The sequence below is a fragment of the Oxyura jamaicensis genome, chromosome 2, assembly GCF_011077185.1.
Source record: "Oxyura jamaicensis isolate SHBP4307 breed ruddy duck chromosome 2, BPBGC_Ojam_1.0, whole genome shotgun sequence".
Taxonomy (NCBI): Eukaryota; Metazoa; Chordata; class Aves; order Anseriformes; family Anatidae; genus Oxyura; species Oxyura jamaicensis.
Genome location: NC_048894.1, coordinates 114661011 through 114682854, shown reverse-complemented (window position 1 = coordinate 114682854; position 21844 = coordinate 114661011). Strand labels below are relative to the sequence as shown.

Below are 21844 nucleotides of genomic sequence, written 5' to 3'. Positions count from 1 at the left end.
GGAAAGGAAAGGAAAGGAAAGGAAAGGAAAGGAAAGGAAAGGAAAGGAAAGGAAAGGAAAGGAAAGGAAACCACCACCACAACAAAAACCACCTCAACAAAATTCTCAGCTCAGAAGATATGGAGAAGGACACTTTGAATGCAATGTTACCACACATGGATGAGGCAAAATGCTGCAGTTTATCTTCTCAGGAACAGTTTTTTGCAAAGGCATCAAAACGGTCCTCTGCTCTCTGCAGAAAGCAGGTATGGACAGAGCCCATGTATTACTCCTCAAGAGTTTTCTGCTTTGGGTTCAGAACAGAGGCAGGGCTAGCGTGAGATGATGGACTGAAGCTCCCTAGGAACAAAGGACCACAATCTCACTGATACCTGCTCCAAGGAAAACTTTTTTTTTTTTTTTCCCTTTCTCACATAAATATGATATCATATGCCAAAGCAAACAAACAAACAAACAAAAAAAACAACGAACCAAACAAAAACAACACCAAAAAAAAAAAAAGCGAATGACCAACATGTGACAGGCATGAAATCACACTGCTTAATTCACTCTGGCACCTTCCCAGCAAAATACCTGAACTAGACAGCCCATAACAGGACAGTGTAGTGGATTTACGTGGCAAGGTTTTGGTGAGGAGGGGAGCATAGGGGTGGCTTCTGCAAGAAGAAGCCAGAAGCTGCCACAAGTTAGATAAGGGCTCTGCCGCTGGCCAAGGCAATAAGTGATGCTGTTTGTGCCTCTGTGAGAGCAGATTTAAGAAAGAAAAATACTACTGGGGAACAGCAGCTGGGAGTGAGAAAGGAGTGAGAACCAGCCCTGCAGCCCCCAGGTCAGTGCAGCAGGAGGGCAGGAGGTGCTCCAGGCAGGCAGCAGCAGTTCCCCTGCGGCCTGTGGAGAGGCCCCTGGTGGAGCAGGCTGTCCCCCTGCAGCCCAGGGGTCCCACATGGAGCAGATCTCCACGCTGCAGCCCGTGGAGGAGCCCCCGTGGAGCGGGTGGATGTGGCCTGGAGGAGGCTGCGGCCCATGGAGAGCCCCCGCAGGAGCAGGCCCCGGGCCGGAGCTGCAGCCCGTGGAGAGGAGCCCACGCAGGAGCAGGGGGTCTGGGGGGAGCTGCCGCCCGTGGGGGACCCGTGCTGGAGCAGTTTGGTCCTGGGGGATGGACCCCGTGGTACGGAGCTGTGTGGGAGCAGTTCTTGAAGAGCTGCTGCCTGTGGGCAGCCCCCGCAGGCTCAGTTGGGGAAGGACGGCATCCCGTGGGAGGGACCCCACGGGGAGCAGGGGCAGGGAGGGACCGTGAAGGAGCGGCGGAGACGAAGCGACAGGGACTGACCGCAGCCCCCATTGCCCGTTCCCCTGCACTGCTCGGGGGGAAGAAGTGGAAGAGGGTGGATGGAGGGAAGGTGCTTTTGGTTTCTTTCCTTTGTTTCTCACTTCTCTAGCTTGTTAGGAATAGGCAATAAATCTTACTATCTCCCTACTCTGGGTCTGTTTTGCTGGTCACAATAATTGTTGAGCGATCTCCCCAACCTTATATCAACTGTTGAGCCCTTTGCATCGTATTTTCTCCCCCTTTCCCTTTGAGGAGGGGGAGTGAGAGAATGGCTGTGGTAGAGCTTGGCTGACCACCCCAGTAAAACTATCACAGGTTGTGAAAACATAGGAATGAAACAAAGGCTCGAGTGTAAGAGTGAGTTAGCCTGAAGAAAGACTTCTGGCAGCCATGAGGGTAACATGAAGGAGAGAGCAACCAAGAAACCAAGGGCTGAAGAGAAGTCAGAGATAAAATGCATGCCACAGGTGGTAAGATGAAGCTGAAGAAGGAAGGGGGAGTGAAATGATGAAGGGGGAGATTTAGAAATACAGCCTCAGGTTGAAGGGGAAAAAAAACAAGAGGGTCACAGAAGAAAAAGCTCTCACATGAAGAAGCAGCAGCTCTCAGAAGATACAGTGATCTTGTTACCATCATCAAGATATCCATTTGTTTTCATGAGATTGTATGTCTGCATATATCTTGCAATTTTCACAATGTCTAAAAGAGAACTAAACTAATAACTTTTTGTTTTGTTTTGTTTTGTTTGTTTTTACTATCTTTTGTTTTAAGTCATTAAGGACATTGGGCTTCCTCATGAAATACGGAACTAAGATGCACAAGCTTTCTGGTTTTGGGTGACTAACCCAAAGCATGCCAGGTCACAGGTGACTAATCCCTGGTGCCTGAAGCAAACGTTCAGTCATCAGCTGGTGAATTGAGCAGACTGCCCAACCTTAAGCCTGTATCAGAAGAGCCATCAGAAATAGCAGTGAATGGCAGTTTTAGCAGAGTTCAGGAAGTCAGTCAGACAAGGTTTTCAGCTAGGATCCAATTACAAAGCTGTCTGCATCAAGCCGGGGCTGAGACACCTGTGTAGTGGAGGGCAGTCTATCGGTGTGCCTGGGACATGGCCTAGTCTATGTGTCTGTCAACTACTGACTCAAAGGATGCCAGTTCAGTCATCTTCCACTGTAAAGGACAAAATAATATTATCTGACATTTTTTTGCAGCTCAGTTCTGAACAGGAACTGCTTGGAATAATGGTATGGTTGAAAAATGGTATGGTTGAAAAATCAGTCTCTAAGCACACGAGGACTTGGGAGTTTAAGATACACAGCTTTTTTTTTTTTTTTTTTTTTTTTTTTTGACATGGAAATGAATTCCAAATGTCCACTGATAGGTCTTGTATTAATCCTGTAGAAGACAGAATTGTGGTGGTAGCCTTTAAAAGCAAATAATCAGGGACATCTGAGAGACCACAAACCCAGTCCACTTTGTGCCACCACAAAATAGGGCTGAATTTGTAATAGTAGTCCCTCTATGAATGTGCCAAATACACAGGTTATACGCCTGCTCTCTAACAGCTATTAAGATCTGTAAAGCATATTAATAGACTTTTACAGTTAAAAGGAGAAGAAAAGAAAATCTGAACCCATTTTTGGGATATTGTTCTGTGAGTGAACACTTACAGACTAAAATCCTTATGAAGGATTTGTCTGCAGGGAATATGCTAAATCAAGCCCTTTTGAACTTTTGATTAAATAATTGATGCATAATGCAGAATGTATAATATATGCATCCTTTTTCCATAGTTGCCTGGAAACCCATATGGAATAGTACTAGCAGTTCCAGGAGCATTTAGTCTCTAAGTCGTTGGTAAAGACAAAGGAACAAAAAAGTTTTTAAAAATCATTAGCTCATCTTTCTTTCCATTATTCAAGTACTGCAGGATACCAGAATTAGTAACTTACACAATGGTATTGTGGGTCTTGTAATATAGAGGGATTTTTCTTTTTATTTTTTTTTTAAAAAGCTATATCTTTTGGAGTCATATGAATATAAGTCTCAGATACTGATAAAAAAAAAAACAAAGAAAAAACTATTATTATTATTATAGTAATGGTAATAAGCAGATCATAGAATATCCAAGAGGATCAACAGAGAATAAAAATAAGAAATCAACTTTTTAAAAACAGTTATAGAACTTCTAAGCAAATCTCCCAGAAGACTACCACTGAGGGTCTAGAAGAATATGAAGGTACCATGACCAGAAATTCTCGAGGCAGATTGTTTTCACAGGAAATAATGTTTCAAATTGCAGGCAAGCAGACCTTTTACACTTCTCAAATATGCAACATTGCTTGTCGTTCAATCTGATTGCTCTGTGACCCAGCCTGAATCTATCTTGTGCTTTACTGCTTCCAGGATGAAATGAAAAACATGATAAAAACCAACAATGAGAAAAGAACACTAATCACAGAACCCTACAATGATGAAGGATTAAGTTATTTAACTTAACTCTATAAATATGATAATTTGGTGCCTCCATTTCTTATGGTTATCGTAAGAGAAAAAAGAGAATGAGGGACAAGCACAAATTGCACAGGCTATACAGAGTCCTTGAGAACTAAAAGGCAGCATACTGGGAATAATGGCCTCTTTCCACAGAAAAGATTTTCATGGGATTCTTACACAGGTCATCAAGGATTTCTGGTGGACTCTCTTTCATTTTAGAGAAAGCGGATACTGAGTCAAAGAAAGAACAGCTGTATGGTATGGTAGTGAGTAATTTCATTTAAGTAAAAAGAAGCTGTTGTGAATGCCTGAATCAATGAACATATAAATATGAAAGATTTGGTGGGTTAAGTACCAACAGGCCAGTCCTGAACACTTCTAAATATCTGCTATGTTTGTTCAATAAGTTCCCAAAAAGGCAACTTTTCAGATACATAAAATGGGAACATATTTTCTGGTGAAGAAGAGAAAATTGAAACTGTATCTACTATCGACTTCCTAAGCCATTGGACAAGAAGAAGGTCACAGCACCATTTCCAGTGTGGCATCAAGGCTTTCATATCCTTTCCTTTTACTCAAAGAACCAGATAATGTGACTTTTCATTTTGTGGTGAATGGCAGATTGAATGGGTTGTGTTAAGACAGTATTTTAAGCATCAACCCGGTACAGAAAACAAAACAAACCATAACCTACCAGTAATTTTATTTCAGTTGAATAAAATCATTTTTTAAAAAAGTGATTGCCATCCTGAGCAGGGCCAGCAGCTCACACAGGTTGATCTCATCATTTTATACTAAAATTGCCAGTTTCTGGGACAAACCAGTTTCAGCAGCTTGCTGTAGCATTACAGGAGGCATAAGAGCACAGAAGGAAAAAAGCTCTAAGTACCTAAAAATAGTGTGTTTACAATAACTGTCATTCATTTTCAGTGGGAAATTATTATATTTCAGGAGGGTGAGAAATTATTCTAACTTAAAACAAATGTAAAAAGGCAGATCAGATCAGAGAGGCACCTAAGAGCACATATGGAGATTAAGCTGACATGCCTTCATGCCTGGCTGTGATTACTTAAGTGCAGAGGAGGTAGGAGGACGGGGTGGAGGTGGAGGAGGCTGCCCTGGACATTTACAAGGTCTCCATCACAGCGGTGGCAGCTCCGCTTCCTATGTGCAAACAGCTGTATTATGACTTGGATAAGACAAAACAAAACAAAACCAAACAAAAATCACTTGTGAAGAGGAATATTGAAGGGAGAAACAAAGACACTGAAACCCTAAAACGTTGGGATTAAACTGTCAGAGAAAAAAAACTTCCTTTTTGTCCGCATTAATTAAGCCCCATATTACAATCATCATCATGGCTTTAGATTCAAGCTTTCAACTGCCAATGATTTATTCTGATCTAGGGAAATCAGCGCAAGTTGCTTTTTGCAGCCAGAGTCATAGAATAATCCCACAACATGTTCAGAAAAGTTCATTAAGGACAGCAGTAGTTTTCCAGCTGTACAGCGCTGTATTAGTGAGTGATGTTTAATTGTAACATGGCTTTGATTATGATATGTTGTTATGTTCCACTCCTGCTGCCACCATAGCCCAGAGGGAATTTGCATGTGAACATGATATTTCATCTCAGGTTGTTTTTCTGTATAAACAAATGGGTTTTAATAAATTCACTGGAAATCAAATATTAAAATAAACCAGCAGAACAATGATGACTGGGGCTACTACAAATCATACTTTTCCATGTTTCCTGAATACGTGAATGTTGAAAGATACGTGCAGCTGCTGCCATTGGTCACTCACGCCTTCTTTTAGGAAAGCCTTATTACTCTTCTGTGTCTGAAAGCTATAGATAGAGAGCTGTATGTCAAGGTGGCATCTTCCTTGCATGGTGAGAATGTACATTGGATGTTTTCAAAACCTATTTCAACACAGGAAGGTCAAGCAAAGTACAACACCCTGATGTTTGACTTTGAGCAACATTGGGTTTATAGGATTTAAATTCTGTGCCTGTTGCAGACCTCATAGTGCTCATCTGTAGTTTTTCCATCTCCCCCCTTGACAGTGGGCACTATTTAGGGCCTCCTTTAAAGCACACTGGGAAATCTAGGTGATGAAGAAGTCAGCTAGCAGCATTTTGTACATTTTGCACAGTACGGACTGCAATAAACATGTAGCACTTTTGATCAGGTTTCTGCACCTGCTTCCTGTCTGTTTTGATTATCCCAGATAATGAAATTTAACCTCAGATGATTAGGGTGCTGTTATTTCTGAGACTACATCCAACACAAAGACCCACTAGAGCAGCCATGGTCAGCTCACATGCTCCGGCTTTACATTCGTAGATCTAAAGATGATGCAACCACCAATAGGGTTTTCTTTGAGGTCCATCTCTCCAAGACTATTGGAATTCATCTGAAATTATTCATGACCCAGTCTCAAGATTTTCTCAAATTTTTTACTTTTAGGATCAAATTTTCTTTGATTTTTTTTTCTTTTTTTATAGAAGAGGTATCTACATCTTGTGCTAGTCTTTATGATTAAGAGAAGACTACTACTATTGCAATAGCTCTATTGCTACAGGAGTTGTGCAGACTAATACGCAAGTAGCATGTAATCATCTCTTTCTGTACCCCACATATCCTCAAAGGTACCTACGCTACCGACAGAGTTTGTCTGTTCATTACTTCTGTGCTCGGAAATTGTAATCAGAAATAGGGAAGTGTAAAGTGAGTTTATATTCATGCTGCACTAGTAATGCTTCCCAGGTTTTGGAATTCCTGCATGCAGAATTTGGTTGAGCTCTTACTTTTGGGATGTCATAGATTGTATTCCACATTTGGGCACTAGCAGAGTCAGAGGTGTGCCACCAATAATTTGTAAATGTTATTTGTTATTCATTGGTAACACCAACATAGGAAAAGGAGAATGCTTAACTCTGAAGGAAGCTTCCTTTAAAAGATAGCATTGCTTTTTTTTTTTTTTTTTTTTCCTTAATTTATGTACATATTTTCTGACTCCTTATGAAGAATTTCTTGCTTCTCTGAAGAAGAATTAAGCTGGACTGATTTCAATTCCGTCCTGCTTGACAAATAACTGCAATGACTGATATTGATTTTTCTCACTCTGCTGATTTTATTTAAACTGGCTGTTGGTTTAAATGCTCAGAGAGATTTCTATAAAAGAAACACTTTTCACATGCACCGTAGTTTTCCTGAAGTTTTATAGAATTATCACAAAGACTTACATTTGCAGTTTTGAAGAATGTTTGCTATATATCTTTAGTTATCTTCCTATTGTGAAAATGAAATAATTCAGTAGTGCAATTACATTGATCAACAAGTGTTAGTATTCAGAGCACAACATGTGTAGTGGTATTCTGGTAAACGGTGGTACATTGTCACCTCCCCTACAATTTTTGGCCACATAATTTAACTAGTTTAAGGAGAGAAACTGCAAGAGAGAACAGCCCTTAGACTGTCAGTGCATCTTCGCCCATTACACAGTGCTTACTTCACCAGAAAAACCCACTCTTCTGATGAAGGTTTCAGAAGAATTCACAAAGGGAGGTAAGGAGATGAGCCTGTGCCTGTCTGCATTAAAGACAGCAGAAACAAACCTTGCATTGTTTGTGATAAGTGTAGCTGCCTGATATCCCAGGACTGTCACACACTGTTCTGTGCTAATGGGCACCTTTGGGTAAAAAAGCTGGTGTTAATAAAACCTCTGCTCTGCTTTTCTTGGAAGATCCACTTCTGGCACTCAAAGCAGCTCTTTGCTTCCATCCTCATACACCTCCAGCCTGCAGCCAAGTGCAGCTCCTGCAATTTATTAAATTAGTTATTTTAAAAAAACCCTTAAATACATTTTTTTCTGAGCATGTTTTTTCCCAGTGAGCCTGGTCCGGTACAAGCGAGTGAAAAGCTGGTCGAGGCAGGGCAGGAGAGCACAGCTGAAAGCATTGCTTGAGTGACAGGAGGTGCTATCCACAGGGAGTGGAGTGGGACTGCCTTTGAGCTTTTTCTTTTTATATCCTCCCCTAAATGAAACATCTCACATGTAGCAGAAGTTTTTTTTTTTTTTTTTTTTCCCAATGTCACATTGTTTTTTCTCTTGAACATATTATTGGGTGCTGCTTAATGGCAATTTCTGTAGGAAATAAAAAAGAGTCACTGACATGAGCAGAAGGTCTGATATTAACCATTTCAGGGCAGTGCTTGGTTCAGTAGCTCTCTGTTTAGAAGCTTTGCATTGGACAGCCATTGCTTGAAATCACATCGGGTAAATGAATGACTTCTCTTCCTGCTAGTGAGAGTAACCCGTCTGGGAGACCAGTGGTCGGACAGAAGCAATGAGAAGGAAACTGTATGTCATAGTGAAAAGATGTGTGCAACTCATCCCATTCCAGAGCAATGGAAATCATTTCTTAAGTTGCACAGAGCCTAATTCTTAGGACAATATTTTTGTCACTCTTTTTTTTTTGTTTGTTTGTTTGGGAGAGGTTGTTACAATACAACTCTTGATCTAAGACCAGAAAATTGCTTCTCCTAGCTTATCAGTGGTAACCAGAAGGCCCGAAGGCAAGCAGTGTCCATGAGGGACTTGGCACAAACTGGCAAACTGAAGGGCATGTGCATTTGTTCACTATATGATGAGCAGAAGGAAACGTTCCACATAAGCAGATCCCACTTGATAAACATGAGGAACAAAGTTAAGATTAGGAATCAATATTTTTAATTAGCCAGCCACTCCCAGCAATGAGGCTATTGCACCTTTATGGTTTTTTTTTCATTTGCTTTACACACAGTTATCAAAGCAAGCAGTGCTATAACTTTGCTATCAGTATCAACTTCATTAGATATCTCTGTCACTTCAGGTTATTGAACTATGACCATGAAAATGAAGTGGAAATGTCATCCTATTAAGCATAACATATATTTATAAAATAAAATTAACAGCTGAACACAGCATAAATGTATCTTTTCATACATTTCCTTCTGAATGGCAGAAGACAGCTGCTGGACAGGTACTAAAACCCTCCTAAATTTTGTGTCTGTCTGCCTGCTTATAATGTGATAAGAATCTGACTTCAGCTAAACACAAATTTAAAATATTATAAGTGTGCTGCAGAGGTGACTGAAAGACCTACTCTGTAGCTAATTATCTAATAAATACTCTCCAAAGTCTTCCGCCACAGCTTGGCTACTCTAGTATGTTTGGACAGCATAAATTAAATATTTCTGTAACACAGACAGATGTAGCCTCAGAACTAGGAACTCTGTCCCAGGCGGGTAATCCCTATCCACACTGAGAATTTCTTAATGTATTTACCACTGCACATAACACAAAGCGTAGCCAAGCTATCACTCTAGTTTAAATGAGAAAACTAAAAAACTTGTTTTCTCTGCATTAGTCTTCTCCCCCCTGTTACTGCTGACAAGAGTTCCCATGAATAGGACTTTTTTAAAAAATTAAACTTAGTGTGGAAATGTCCAGTAAAACACATAAACCCAAACTCACCATTCTACATAACTACACAATATTTCAGATGGAGAACAAATGATACAATCCATTACAGATTTTATATGCATTTTTCCATTAAAGTTTATAGCTTTTCTCATGAATATGTTCATAGAAGTCGAAGCTGTAAAGGAAGACAGACAGAAGCTCAGAAGAAATGCTAAAAAGATCACTAATTAAGTGGGAAACTTCTCAGGAATGAAGCCTAGAAGGTGGAAGAAAGACATGCAGAGATGACAAGCAGGTTCCTCCTCTTGGAAGAGATCTCTCCAACTGACCTTCCGGAAGAAAGGGGCCGGCTAATGTTGCACATACTTTGCTGGATGCCAAATAGACTAGAATCACCATTTCTCCTTCACAGAGTTGCTAGAAAAGTTTGCAGGATTGCTGGAAATACTCTCAAATATGAATTACAAGAAAACTGGAGAATGTAGTTAGCATACATACTAATTAAAGCTGGGGCCTGCGTGAAGACCCACACTTTTGAGATGGAATCATGGGCATATGTGAGACAAGATCCTTACATAAACAAGTCAGTATTTAAAATCTGCCCAGGTACTCTGGTTAGTGGCTTTTTTTTCCATGCCAGATCCAACAGTTCTTTTTTTTTTTTTTTTGTGGTGGATCTGAGGCACAGACCGTGGAGTGCAATGGACAGCGAATTGCAATAGTATATGAAAGAAGTGCTGACATACTTACAGTTGCATTTCTTCTGAACAAATCTGAGCTTACAGGCTGTTCGGTAGGTGGACAAACGAATGCGATCCAGATCTTGAGCCCCTAGTGGAAGAGAATAACAGAAAAATTTGTATGGAATATAACCTATGTGTATCTTTGACAACAGGGAAGCGAGAGAACAAAGAGGACGCAGGAGCCGACTCTGTTTAATTATTTTCAAGGTTATCTCCTTTGCAGGGAGAGCAGTGAGGGGAGGGCAGAAAGATGGGGAAAGGTGGGAGCTACAGCGTTAAAAGACTTTTATGAAGGAAGGCAAGGAATAGTCAGCCCACTGTGTCTGTCACTTTGAAGAACAATCTGGTCAAGCTGCAGGCTAAAAGACACACTGGCCAGGCTCCAACAGAAGGGAAAACCTCCATCTAATTTTAATATTTAACAACAAAGCTCATAACAAATATCTTTGGCAGACATGCCGGATCAGAACAAGGTATTGCCAGCAAACCAAATTAGAAACAATATCATGCCGTAACTAAAGGGCTGATAGCGATCTGCAGAAGGGGGCAAAAATGCTGCGAGGAGCGTGGGGCATCCTCCGTTTCAGAGAGGTATGTTCTCTGCAACAGAGATCTCCGAGTCGGCTCTCTGGCTCACACACAGCTTGGCCCTGGCCTCTCCAGCTTAAAGATCTGGCAGCATTTCCAGAGCAGCTGTCCAGAAGATATGGGTAGGAGCTGACTGGTAGCTACTCCACGTGAAAGAGCAGCAGAAAGGGACTGGGATGGGGGGCAGAATCTGGCACGGTGTCTTCAGGCATACTGCTGGTGTGTATCATTCGCTACACTTTCCAGAAGTCTCATAAAGTTGATGAGTAGGTTGTTATTTAAATGTTTCTCCTTCTTGGCTGGTATGTCTTACACAAGAAGTGTTGCTGCATAGCTACAATATGGCCTATGAGATGCGAGGCTGCTTATTAATTGTGCCACGCATTTCATGGAATGATGTACAATTGAGCTTTTGTGTATTTGTTTTCTCATTGTGATTGGCCCTAGAATAAAAGAGTAAAAACCGTTCTGTTCAGTTGAGCAGCCTCCTCTGCAGGAACGGTACCAACCTACAAAACCAGGGCTTCTCAAGGAACTATCCAAATGAGACACATCCACACAAGAAACAATGAGGCTGTAAGAGAAGTGGAGTGAAATATGGCCCTATTCTGCGTTTACCCATTTCCCAAAGGCTTTCTTTAAAATTCCTCTTCATGTTATTAGACTGGCCACTCGGCTTCACTGCTGCACGTATGGCCCCGTCAGCATCGTTCACCCACACTTAAACAATCTGGCACCCTTTGGACCCGAATATTTCAAATGTGCTGTACCCTGTGAGATGAAAATGAGAACGATACTCTTCCCTCTCCCCAGACTCTGCTCTTTTCCTGACCGCATTGTCCCACACCATCTTCCCGGGGCTCTCAGCTACTCCCTTCTGCCAGCTGGTTGTCTTAACACCATCTGTTCCTGGAAGAAGCTATCTTTAACTACTTCACATCAGGTCTGCAAAGTCTTGTTTTTTTCATCATAGGCTTATTGCTAAATTACAGTTTTTCTCTTCAGTATTAGTACCCCATTGACAGCTTTTGGAAAACTCCTTTATTGGTGAAGGAGAGTCGATAACACTTGCAACAGCAAGTCTTTCCTTTTTTAGTAGGACCAATGAGTAATACAAACTTAACTTTTTTTCCCTCTTAACTTTAATGAGAGACACGAATAAAAGCTCCCAATGCTTCTTTATAAAACTTCAGCATTCTAGTAAGATGAACGGGTTCAAAGCAAAGTGAGACTGGCTCATTGTACTTTCTAGGTTGTAGTATTAATTCCATATACACAAAACTGTAGGCAGTAATGTTGCTTTTTTTCCCCTACTATTTGCACACACTGAATTGTGTTACTTTGGGAGGAGGTGTTTCTGTTGATAAAACTGTGGAACATACTACTTAATTTTATCATGATTCACATTTTACCACAGTCTGAGATCCATTTGTCAAATAACTTCTGTAGAAACATGACTTCATTTTGCATGGAGAGTGCTGAAAAATATGTGGAAAGATGTGTGGGACTGAGCATGGCAAATGAGACTGGGAATTTGTAACTTGCCTACAGGATTGCCAGTGGCCTCTCATTCTCTTTGCCCACTGGCAGTGTTTCACTGTTTCTTTTGAATATGCTCATCTAGGTAATACTGTTGGCAGTTCACAAAAATAACAAGAAGATACATTGCAACCCTTGGCTGCTGTCTTCATGCTGGATAATATATGCTGGCAGCACTACTATTACGTACATTTTGATTTTTTTTCATCAGAGCAGTCTGGATAGATGAGCATGTCAGGTACGACTAAGGGTAGCCTACTGATTTGACATCCAGTGGTGCACCTTGAGAGATAAGATTCAATCTAAACTTTAACTCTACAGAATATGATATTGGTTATGATACTAATTCACGAAGGTTAGTAATTTGGAGCTAGAAAGATGCTGCTTCTAAAGACAAAGAAAGAAAAAAGTCAAACTAAATGTCTCTGATTACAAGGGAAATCATACACTGCCCCAAACCTGAAGTTAGAGTCATATCCGAAGTGAGAGTCAAATCCATCTACTCTTTGTTCAGAACAAGCTTCCTACAAAGGCACAATTGGATTTTTTTTTGCTGTCTGGTGCAGTCTGGAACATGATCGACTTTCTAAAAACATAGCGGGGTTTTAATCACAGACTTGCAGATATTACCACAGGAGCCTAAAACACTGGCAAACTCTTCTACATCATTTATTTTTTTTTCATCTAACATGGGCAGGTTTGGAGTTCAACTTTCTACCAGGAACTCATGTTTTTTTACATTAGGAAACCTTTACATTAGGAAACTTTGCATGGCCCAGAGCATGTAGGGTATGTTGAGTGCATGATTTTTGTTCAGCATGGACTGTGGGGGCTTGCACACAGCTGAGGGGACCTGAATGCAATGACAACAGGATGAGTTTCTGTTTCAGTGCAACACACCCTTTATACCCACTGTATCTCAACATGCAAAATTTAGCATGTTATGAATGCAAACGTTTCTTTGCCTAAAACATATTTAGTTTATTACACACAAAAGAAATGCATTTTCTCCTCTATCTTTTTACCTGGTTGGAACCTGGTTCTCTGTGTGCATGTGTAGCAGTAGTAGGAACAAAAGCAGGCAAATAGGAAAGGCAGGCACACACGAGATAAACCAGACACAAGTAAATATGTCAAAATACTGAAATGTGAAAGAAAAATAACTATTTGTGTAGACTATGGGAAAATAATCCCTCCTTATTCTCCAACTACTCATTGTCAATTTTCCCAGCACTGCCTTAATTCCCTCAAAACAACCGAGAACAACAAAGCAGCCTTCAGCCCTGTGGGAGCAAACCATAAACCCCCATTGCAAATTCTTAAGGAATGATCTCCTGGTTTAGGAGTTCAGAAGCATTTCAAACAGACTGAAGTTAATGGAATTTTTGCCATTGACTTGAGCTTATACAAGCTCAAGTCCTCCATATAACTGTAATTAAAAGTATACTATGTTATGGTAATGGAGAAACGCATCATCCTTTTTTTTTTTTTCCCTTCTAGGTAAAAAACATGCCTTCCTTCCACTGGTCTACGATATTGTACCAAAGGGACAAGAGGAATATCCATCAGAGTTACAACAGAAACCCTTGTGTGGTATTGAAAAAAGTACAGAGCACAACAAAGCTAGTGGACACCACGGAACGGGCCAAGACCATTCTCAATAGGCCAGCTGAATGAGAAGACCTTATTTCTGAGAGCTCGTGATCACAGATGTAGGCCATTTGGTGCCCCTGGGAACCGAACAGTCCCCGCCACATATGAATCACCAGCACAGACCTGGCCTTTCAGTGTGCACGGTTGCTCTGGTCCCATTAATGCCCCATTCCATTACGGCCTTGTTACTTTTGAGTTCAGAGAACTAAAGTCTTGATAAACAGAGCAGAATGGGCAACCAGCTCCTAGTGATAACCAGGTGAAATATTTTGAAAACTAAATAGTCATAAAAATCAAAGTATCTGTTCTGTCCTTTTTACTATATTGCCAGGGACAAATAATAGGAAGCTTACTAATTACAGATAAAACTTAAGTAAATCTAGTAAAAAGGTGACAGTCTCAAACCTCATACATAATACAACTGAGAAATGGTGGCATGTTTGTTAGAGAAATAAGAGACAACTTCCAGGAGAATAGCAGGAGCATTGTCAGTGTAGCACACCCATGACACACTGTTCCGTGGGGACCACAAAGCTTCACTAGAAAATATAAAAAATAAACTGAAGTGGGCTATGTTCTACATGAGACCCTGCACTGGGCCTGGCTGGGATGGAGCTATCTTTCTTTGTAGCAGCCTGCGTGGTGCTATCTTTTTGATTTGTTGCTAAAAGAGTGTTGATAATACACCAATGTCTTATCTATCGCTGAGCAGTGCTTGCAGACCGTCAAGGTTCTCTCTCTTTTTCCCACTCTGCCCCAACAGTGAGTAGGCTTGGGGTGGGCAAGAGCCTTGGGGTGGGCAAGAGGCTGAGAGGGGACACGCCAAGGACAGCTGACCTGAACTAGCCAAAGGGGTCATAGTCCACTTCATATAGGGTTATGCTCAGCAATAAAAGCCAGAGGTAGAAGAAGGGGATGGGGAGTTTTGTCTTCCAAGGTAGACATTGCTTGAAGACTGCCTGAGTATGGTCTGGCATTGGGAGATGGCGAGTGATTGCCTTTGCATCACTTTTTTTGGTTTCTTATTTTTTTTTCTCTTTCCTCCACTTATTTAACTGTCTTCACCTAAACCCACAAGTTTTTTTTTGCTTTTGCTCTTCCTGTTCAGGGATATGAGGGGAGTGAGCAAGTGCCTGGGTGGGTGCTTAACAGCTGGCTGGGGTCAACCCACAACAGAAATCCCCCAAATATAGTCTTTTGGAGACCTTTTTTCCCTCTTCATTGCTACCTGTGTATTTCAGCATCTTTGTCTCAAGAAGCCATTGATTAAAATAATTCAGTATGGTGTAGAAAAATACATAAGCTGGTGTAGAAAATCCCTCTCCCCTGCTATTTGGTCAAATCAGCCCATTTTCCTGTAGTTTTGGTCTCACAATATTAAACTTTCTGTGAAACAAATGTATCAGTTACTTGAGATGGAAACCTTACATAAATTTTACTGACATTGCATCGCGACTGGCATGGTCTACCACAGTGAAATTTCTAGGAAGTACTTACGCATTTCTGCAAACAGCTGCCTTCTTTCTGCCATGGTATTTCCTCTTTTCCCGCAATCTTCAATCATTCTGGAAGACAAAATCATGTGAAAGTATTGAGCATTATTCCCAGGCTGAACATACGTATTTAAGCATCCAGAATCGATCCCCGTGAACCTTTGAGGTTGACTGGTGCTCCAAATGTAGCCGGTGCCTTTTGCCAGCCTCTCTGTGGCATCGTTTGGGGGGAAGCTGGTCCCAAAATTGTCCTCCATTCCCTAGACTCTGCTTTCAAGCATTTGTTTTCCCTCTCTCTCTCTCCCAAAGGCAATGTTTCGTTTTTCCGCTTGATGTAACTGACTGACTTACATAACACAAGCTCTGAAATTCAATTTAGGTTTTCTTAAATAAGGAATCTTCAGTTTAAGTTATGTAAGAGTGAAGAAATCATAAAAGATTCAGAAATTATTTTATGGTTTAGAAAATGCCTTTCTTGCCAGTTCTGGGTGGAAGAAACAGAAACAAAAAATAACAACTAAACAGCAACTAAATCCATATATAACACCTCTATTCACGCAAGCAAATACACTCGAAATATTCATTCAAATTCAAGACAGTATGGTTCTGATTAAATGAGTCCCAGTAAAAGTCTCAGAAGCAAGGATATTGTTTCCTTCAGTTCTCAGATATCCAAGTCTTCAGAATATTACTAAGAGTGCTACTGCTGGAGAGAGAATAAACAACGGCTTCCTGCACAGCCAGCATTCAAACAGGGAAAGACTAAAACCTCCGGAATAAAGACAAACACCTGTAGCAGCACTCAGAAAATGAAACCAGTGTCAGCTTCACCACTTCCTATGGAAAATTACTCTAGCAAACCAAAATCTTTCCCTCCCTGCCAAGCCTGCTTAGGGCTTCTGACCTGCATTTTAATCTACAGCCTTATCTCAACTAGATTGTGTGAGATAATATTGGGCCACCTGGGATTAAAAAAGAGATACTCTGTAGAGAAACACAATCCGAAATATTCCGCTGTCTTCAGTAGCAAACCCACAAATGTATTTAATGGGAAGGATGAAAGTATTGGATGCTGAAGGCTACCATCTGCCCACCAAAGGACTCAGGATGGAAGACCAGTTTCCTTTTACTTCTTGGAGAAAGGAAGGCAATCACATAAGAGTTTTTTGATTTTTTTTCTTCCATAATGCACTGTTCAAATGAAGTGCTGCTACATTATAGCTGTCTTTTCCAAATAGTCTATTCAATTCTGAGAGTACTGATAAAGGCTCCACTAAAGTGCTATTTACAGTGGACGTTTTGTGATGTGAGCAGCAGCCCCACTAGGAGGAGGACAAAGGGTATGGCTGCATCGTGTTTGCAGGTATATTCAAGTTCACTCATGCTCTAATTTGGCTGGGAGTGATACGGATGTGTGCAGCATGGCATTAAGCTGGAGCTAATATATCCTGCTCTTCTGCAGAGATAACAGCTTTCAATACAGAGCTCTGCTGAAGTGGCCACACAGCCTCTGATCTGAAGTTCATTCACGTCTTGCTGGTGGTGTCAGAGAAGGCTCACATCTAGCTGCAACATGAGATATACCTTAAGATCCCCAGCCTGCATCCCAAATAGGAATGTTGTTTGTCCCTGCATCAGCCTTAAATCTCGGCCCATAAAAGATGAAAAAATATGTAATCCCACTAACCCCAGCTTGAATCTCCTTCTAACTGAACTTACAGCAGTAGACAAGTTTGCTATGGAAAACCACCTAATCTGCTATGACAGGTGGGTTAATAAAGCCATTTGAAAAGACAGCATCTTTTATCAGGCAGGACAGTTGAGTGAATACTTCACAGCAAATACAATTTTAGATTAACTTTTATTATTCGTAGAGTTGTTCACAATGGTCTCCCTATGGAAGCCTGAGTTATGTGCATATAAATACAAATAACTTTGAAAGACTCTCACTGCAGTAGATATTTTGCAGATTTTGAAACCTTCATCCCAAATGACAATCCTAAAGTTCTCTGCAACAGCATATATGCCATTAAGCTAGTGAGAATATCAGTGGTGGCAGTATTTTCAGAAGCATCTTCTACCCCTTCTTTGCATCTTTTCCAGATAGAAAAAAAAAAAAAAAAAAAAAGACAATGTTGCTCAATAATTATGATTTTTGAGTCCCCATTGATAGGAATTTATTCATCTTCATCTTCCAAGCTTTTCTTACACATTTTTACTTCTAGAATGCACCCAAGCCAAGGCTCAGCTTATGACAATGGTCATGGGTGGATGCCTACCTGGGCAGCCTGCTCTTGGGAACCTGCTTTGGCAGGGGGGTTGGACCCAATGATCTCTTCATGTCCGTTCCAGCCCCTATGATTCTGTGATTCTGTGTTGTGCTTCTCCCTTTTTAAGCTTGTTCACTTTAGAATGTCAGAATCATAGAACCACGTAGGCTGGAAAAGACCTCCAAGATCATCTGGTCCAACCATTAACCTGGCACTGCCAAGTCTACCACTAACCGTGTTACCTACCCAAAGCACCACATCTACACATCTCTTGAATACTTCCTTGTTCCAGCTCACAGATACGCAGCTCAGCTCTTAAACTCAGGTTACAAAGACTTGTACTTTGAGGTGGCAGTGCTCTCAGTTCAGTCCTCGGGGCTGGCCATGAGCATAATTGACTATAGTCATCTTCCGATACTGCTCATTTGGCTTACAACAGATGTCAGTTCACAGAAAGAAGCACTTTTTGTTCTACGGGGAAAAAAAGCAAATCACAAAGTGAACTTTATTATACTTTACAAAACAGAATAAATTATCAGAGACATAATTTTAAAAAATATTAATTCATGTATACTCTACCCAGAGTAGAAAAGACATATTTGTCTACTCTTGATCCCTTCCACTATCTGTTTCCCTTCACTTGTCTCCCGGGAAATAACTCCTCCACTGCAGGTAGGGAGAACACCTACTGTGCATCTAATTAAAATTCTTGTCATGGGCTAATTAGTAATGTACTGATTAGCAAGGTATTAAGGCTTCAATATATTACAGACATTCTAGAGCAGAAATCATTCCAAACATAAGGTTTCCAGCCTCTGAAAAAGATACCGTGAATGTTTCACGTCCACTGGTGCTTTGAGCTGAATTCTTTTATAACATCAGCAGAGCTTGAGGGAAAACAGTCAATAAACAAATAGCTTAGTCTGATTTAAGCTGTTTCATGTAAAATTCCATCTTCTTGCTTGCCAGGTATCAGAAGCATAGCTGGTTCATTTTTTAGTATATTTTATTTGTTTATAAAATCTGGGAGGGAATAGTTTATACACATAAGGTGAGAACTACATGCCTTATTTTTCTTTCCTTTGCGCTGCTTTGATTTATGAATAGAATAATAACTTCTGTCTCACATAAGTGTTTTTTTCTTGCTTTAGTGTATCTAGGATAAATAGCTTATTTTATTAACCTCTGTTTTAAGTCATCCCTCTTGTAATTAGTGTATTTCTAGTTCTTGAGCTATTGCCGTGCTTGGTAAAAGCAATGCCTGCTACCACTAAATCATTAGCTCCAAAACACAAAAAGAGGTAACTGCCTGTTTACCTGGTAAAAGGAGCTCCCTGCTTGAGAGTTCTGTAAACTTAATAGGCAACTGTCAAAAATTACTAATGTGACACACACATACGTGCTCAGTTTGACGAGTCTAGAAAAGCCACCCCATTAACACTTCGGCAAATCCCCATCTTGTTCATCTGTGACAGATGAAGTGCCACGGGGAGTCAGGAAGTGTGCCAGCGAGGAAAATCGTATGCTGAAATTGATTAATTGTGGCATGGAAAATTTGTAAAGTCCCATGTGATGGCTGTGACGCAGCTGCACATTTTTACACCTTTGACACAAGAGGCTCCGAATCCTGACCAGTGACATTCCTGCCCGTCTTGCAGACTGGATAAAAGTTGCTCTTCCCATTGGAGCTGGCACAGAGGAAAAAGAAAAACACTTCTGTCTGTCTGAGTCTTGTCCAAATGTGCTCGCTGCGGCTCTGAAGCGCCTGGGTATGTTCTGGGATGCAAATTCTAGATGGAAGTTTTGTTCCAGAAGAATTGGTAAAATTAACAGTGAGTATCCCAAGATCACTTCTGGAATTTGGTAGACAATACCAATAAGGCTCGAGCATCCTTTATCTAAGCAGCCTGTATTTCCCTGGTGTGGAAATCTTCAGCTCCCGATCTAAACAACTATTTCTTTTTCTACCATGAAATGTCAGAAGACTTCAATTTAGATATTTGCTCTGGTATCTTTGAGAGTTGGAGGAATCAGGATGCAAAGAAATGTGCAGGTTTCTCTGTGGCTGTTCTTCATGCTACTGACAAATCAGATGCTATTTCCTATGCAGCTGGTCGAAATTTAAAGCCAGGTTTGACTAGACAATAGTAACATTTTTCAGTAGCACAGGCTTCTTGTCTGCCATTGCTTGGGACAGTTTTATCAGGATGCTACTATTCCTTTTTCAGGCATTATCAGCTCCAGAAATTTGGATGCCTGGAAATGAAAGAGCCCACTTGGGTCTAGCTTCCAGTGATTTGATGAGGACTTAAAAGCTCTAGCTGATAGTTGGGTTTGAAGCTCTGTTCATGCAGAAGTCATAGTAATATGAAAGAGAAGATTTCAAACCCATAGTTTTTCTCTCTTTTCCCATCTTCTCCAAATTCAGCCCTGGCAGGTGGGTGCTGCTCAGCCAAATAAAGCAGAGTTATAGCTGCTTATTTCAAAGTGAATTTGGACCAGAGCACAGAGGGTTAAAAGGGACTGTGAGTGCTAGCTAAAACTGTATTTGCCAAGTCCCCAACCTCAGCAATCTTTGAAGTTAATAACTAGAATCATGGAAGGCCATTTCTGAGTCCTCGTCCCCTTAATGGATTTATTGGTGCCTTATGAATGTCTTGTTTCACATCTTTTAATGAAGCAGGTCCATAATAGGCCTCTCTCAGCTTTACATTCCAGGACTAATCTTTGGCACTGTAATAAAATTGTTCAATGCTTTTTCCTGAGGCTAGGTATAATTGCATTGCATTTACAGTACTTGTTTGTATTTTATCTAGATGAGCTTTTACAGTGAAGAAGTAAAATAAAAGCTGTTGCTAAGCTTATATTCAACATGAGTCTCAGCAAATCCGCCTCTTCTTAATTGTGTCATATTTTTGCAATTTTAATATTCCCCCCCCCCCCCCCCAAAAATCGCGCTTGATGTATTCTTTCAGCAAAATCCGTCTTTCGTTTTTAAGAAAAAAAAATCCAAAAATTTTTCATCAGTTCCCCTTTTGGAGCTCCATATATCCTTAATAGGAAACTGTCAAAATCCTATAAGGCACCCACTGCAACTCATTTTCTTAACACCCAGTCTTCAAGGAAATTTGAGTGTTATGCAAATCTTATTTGGGATGTTTGAAAAACAAATTGTGAAAAAGTTTCATAGTAAAAAAAGAACAATTTGGAGATAAAAAACTTGAGAGTCAAAGCATACTAATTCCATATTTAATACTGTACAGATTGAGAATCTTAACAGTGGATGTCATGACTGACAATTTACTTCAGGGAACCAGTGAACCACCAGTCATTCATTTTCCATGCACACTAGGCATTGTCAAGTTTAAGAATTCATATAGTTATAAATTAGGTCAAAATGTCTCCTAAAATCATTATTTTTTCTGCTATCTATGTGTGCTTATATAGCTTTCAGCTTTTCTCTGCAAAACTAAGGAGGAAGAGATCTCTCATATAACAGAGAATCTTACCACTCCAGACATGAAAGACACGTAAGAAAAACAACACTTACAACAAATATGTGAAACTTTATAAAGCTGCCTTGCACGAGTTGCTCAGATGCATGTTTCCAACCATGTGCTTTTAGAGTCAGCCTTCCTGGCACTATAAGAAACTGCTCCATTGGATGAAACACTGCAGGAAAACCAGCATTCAATGCTTCAAATCTGTTTTGACCACCTGAGAGTATAAATTGATCCAATAAAATAATTTTAGTCAGCTCCAAAATTTTTTCTCCGGTACTTCATCGACATCACTTCTGATAAAATAGTTCTGATAAAGAGTAATGATTGATTTTAGCTAAACGGTGTAGATTTAAATACAGCTCTTCAAAGTCCCATTGAAATGCTATCTTTAAATCATATTTAGTCTGAGTTTCATGAAATATTTTGGAACAAATAAAGCAGGTATTGATCTTTGTTATACTCCATGATGTTTCTGAGCCTTTGTACAGCTGAGGACTTGTTAGAATTAACTTCTGCTAACAGTCGTGTCTTTTTTTGTTACACTAAAAACATTATAGAAAAAGAACAACCCCCCCAAAACTCAGACTCAAAAGTTGACAATATTCAATGACAAATCTGCTTGTCTGATGTGTTAATCTGTTATGGGAGCTTCACCATGCCCTCATCAGGGACCTGGATTTCACCCAAAACATAGTTTTTCATTCAACATATGTTTTTATACTATTTTACTAAAAAAAAAAAAAAAAAAAAACACAGGATC

The 21844-nt window shown here is 40.4% G+C and overlaps 1 protein-coding gene across 18 annotated transcripts in view; it reads right to left on the bottom strand.

The window, feature by feature from the left end:
- Positions 1-21844, bottom strand: part of DTNA (dystrobrevin alpha) — a 221709-nt gene that overhangs the window by 84579 nt on the left and 115286 nt on the right. For 9 of the 18 annotated variants that reach the window (XM_035319608.1, XM_035319610.1, XM_035319612.1 and 6 more), the window contains 2 exons: positions 15316-15383; positions 10046-10126 (listed from right to left, as the gene is read on the bottom strand). In XM_035319608.1, the coding sequence (XP_035175499.1) occupies positions 10046-10126; positions 15316-15382 (148 nt within the window). In that variant the 5' untranslated portion in view covers position 15383. Of the gene's footprint in view, positions 1-10045; positions 10127-15315; positions 15403-15470; positions 15493-21844 lie in introns of those variants that run through there. The other 9 variants (XM_035319613.1, XM_035319614.1, XM_035319621.1 and 6 more) reach the window with 2 other exon arrangements.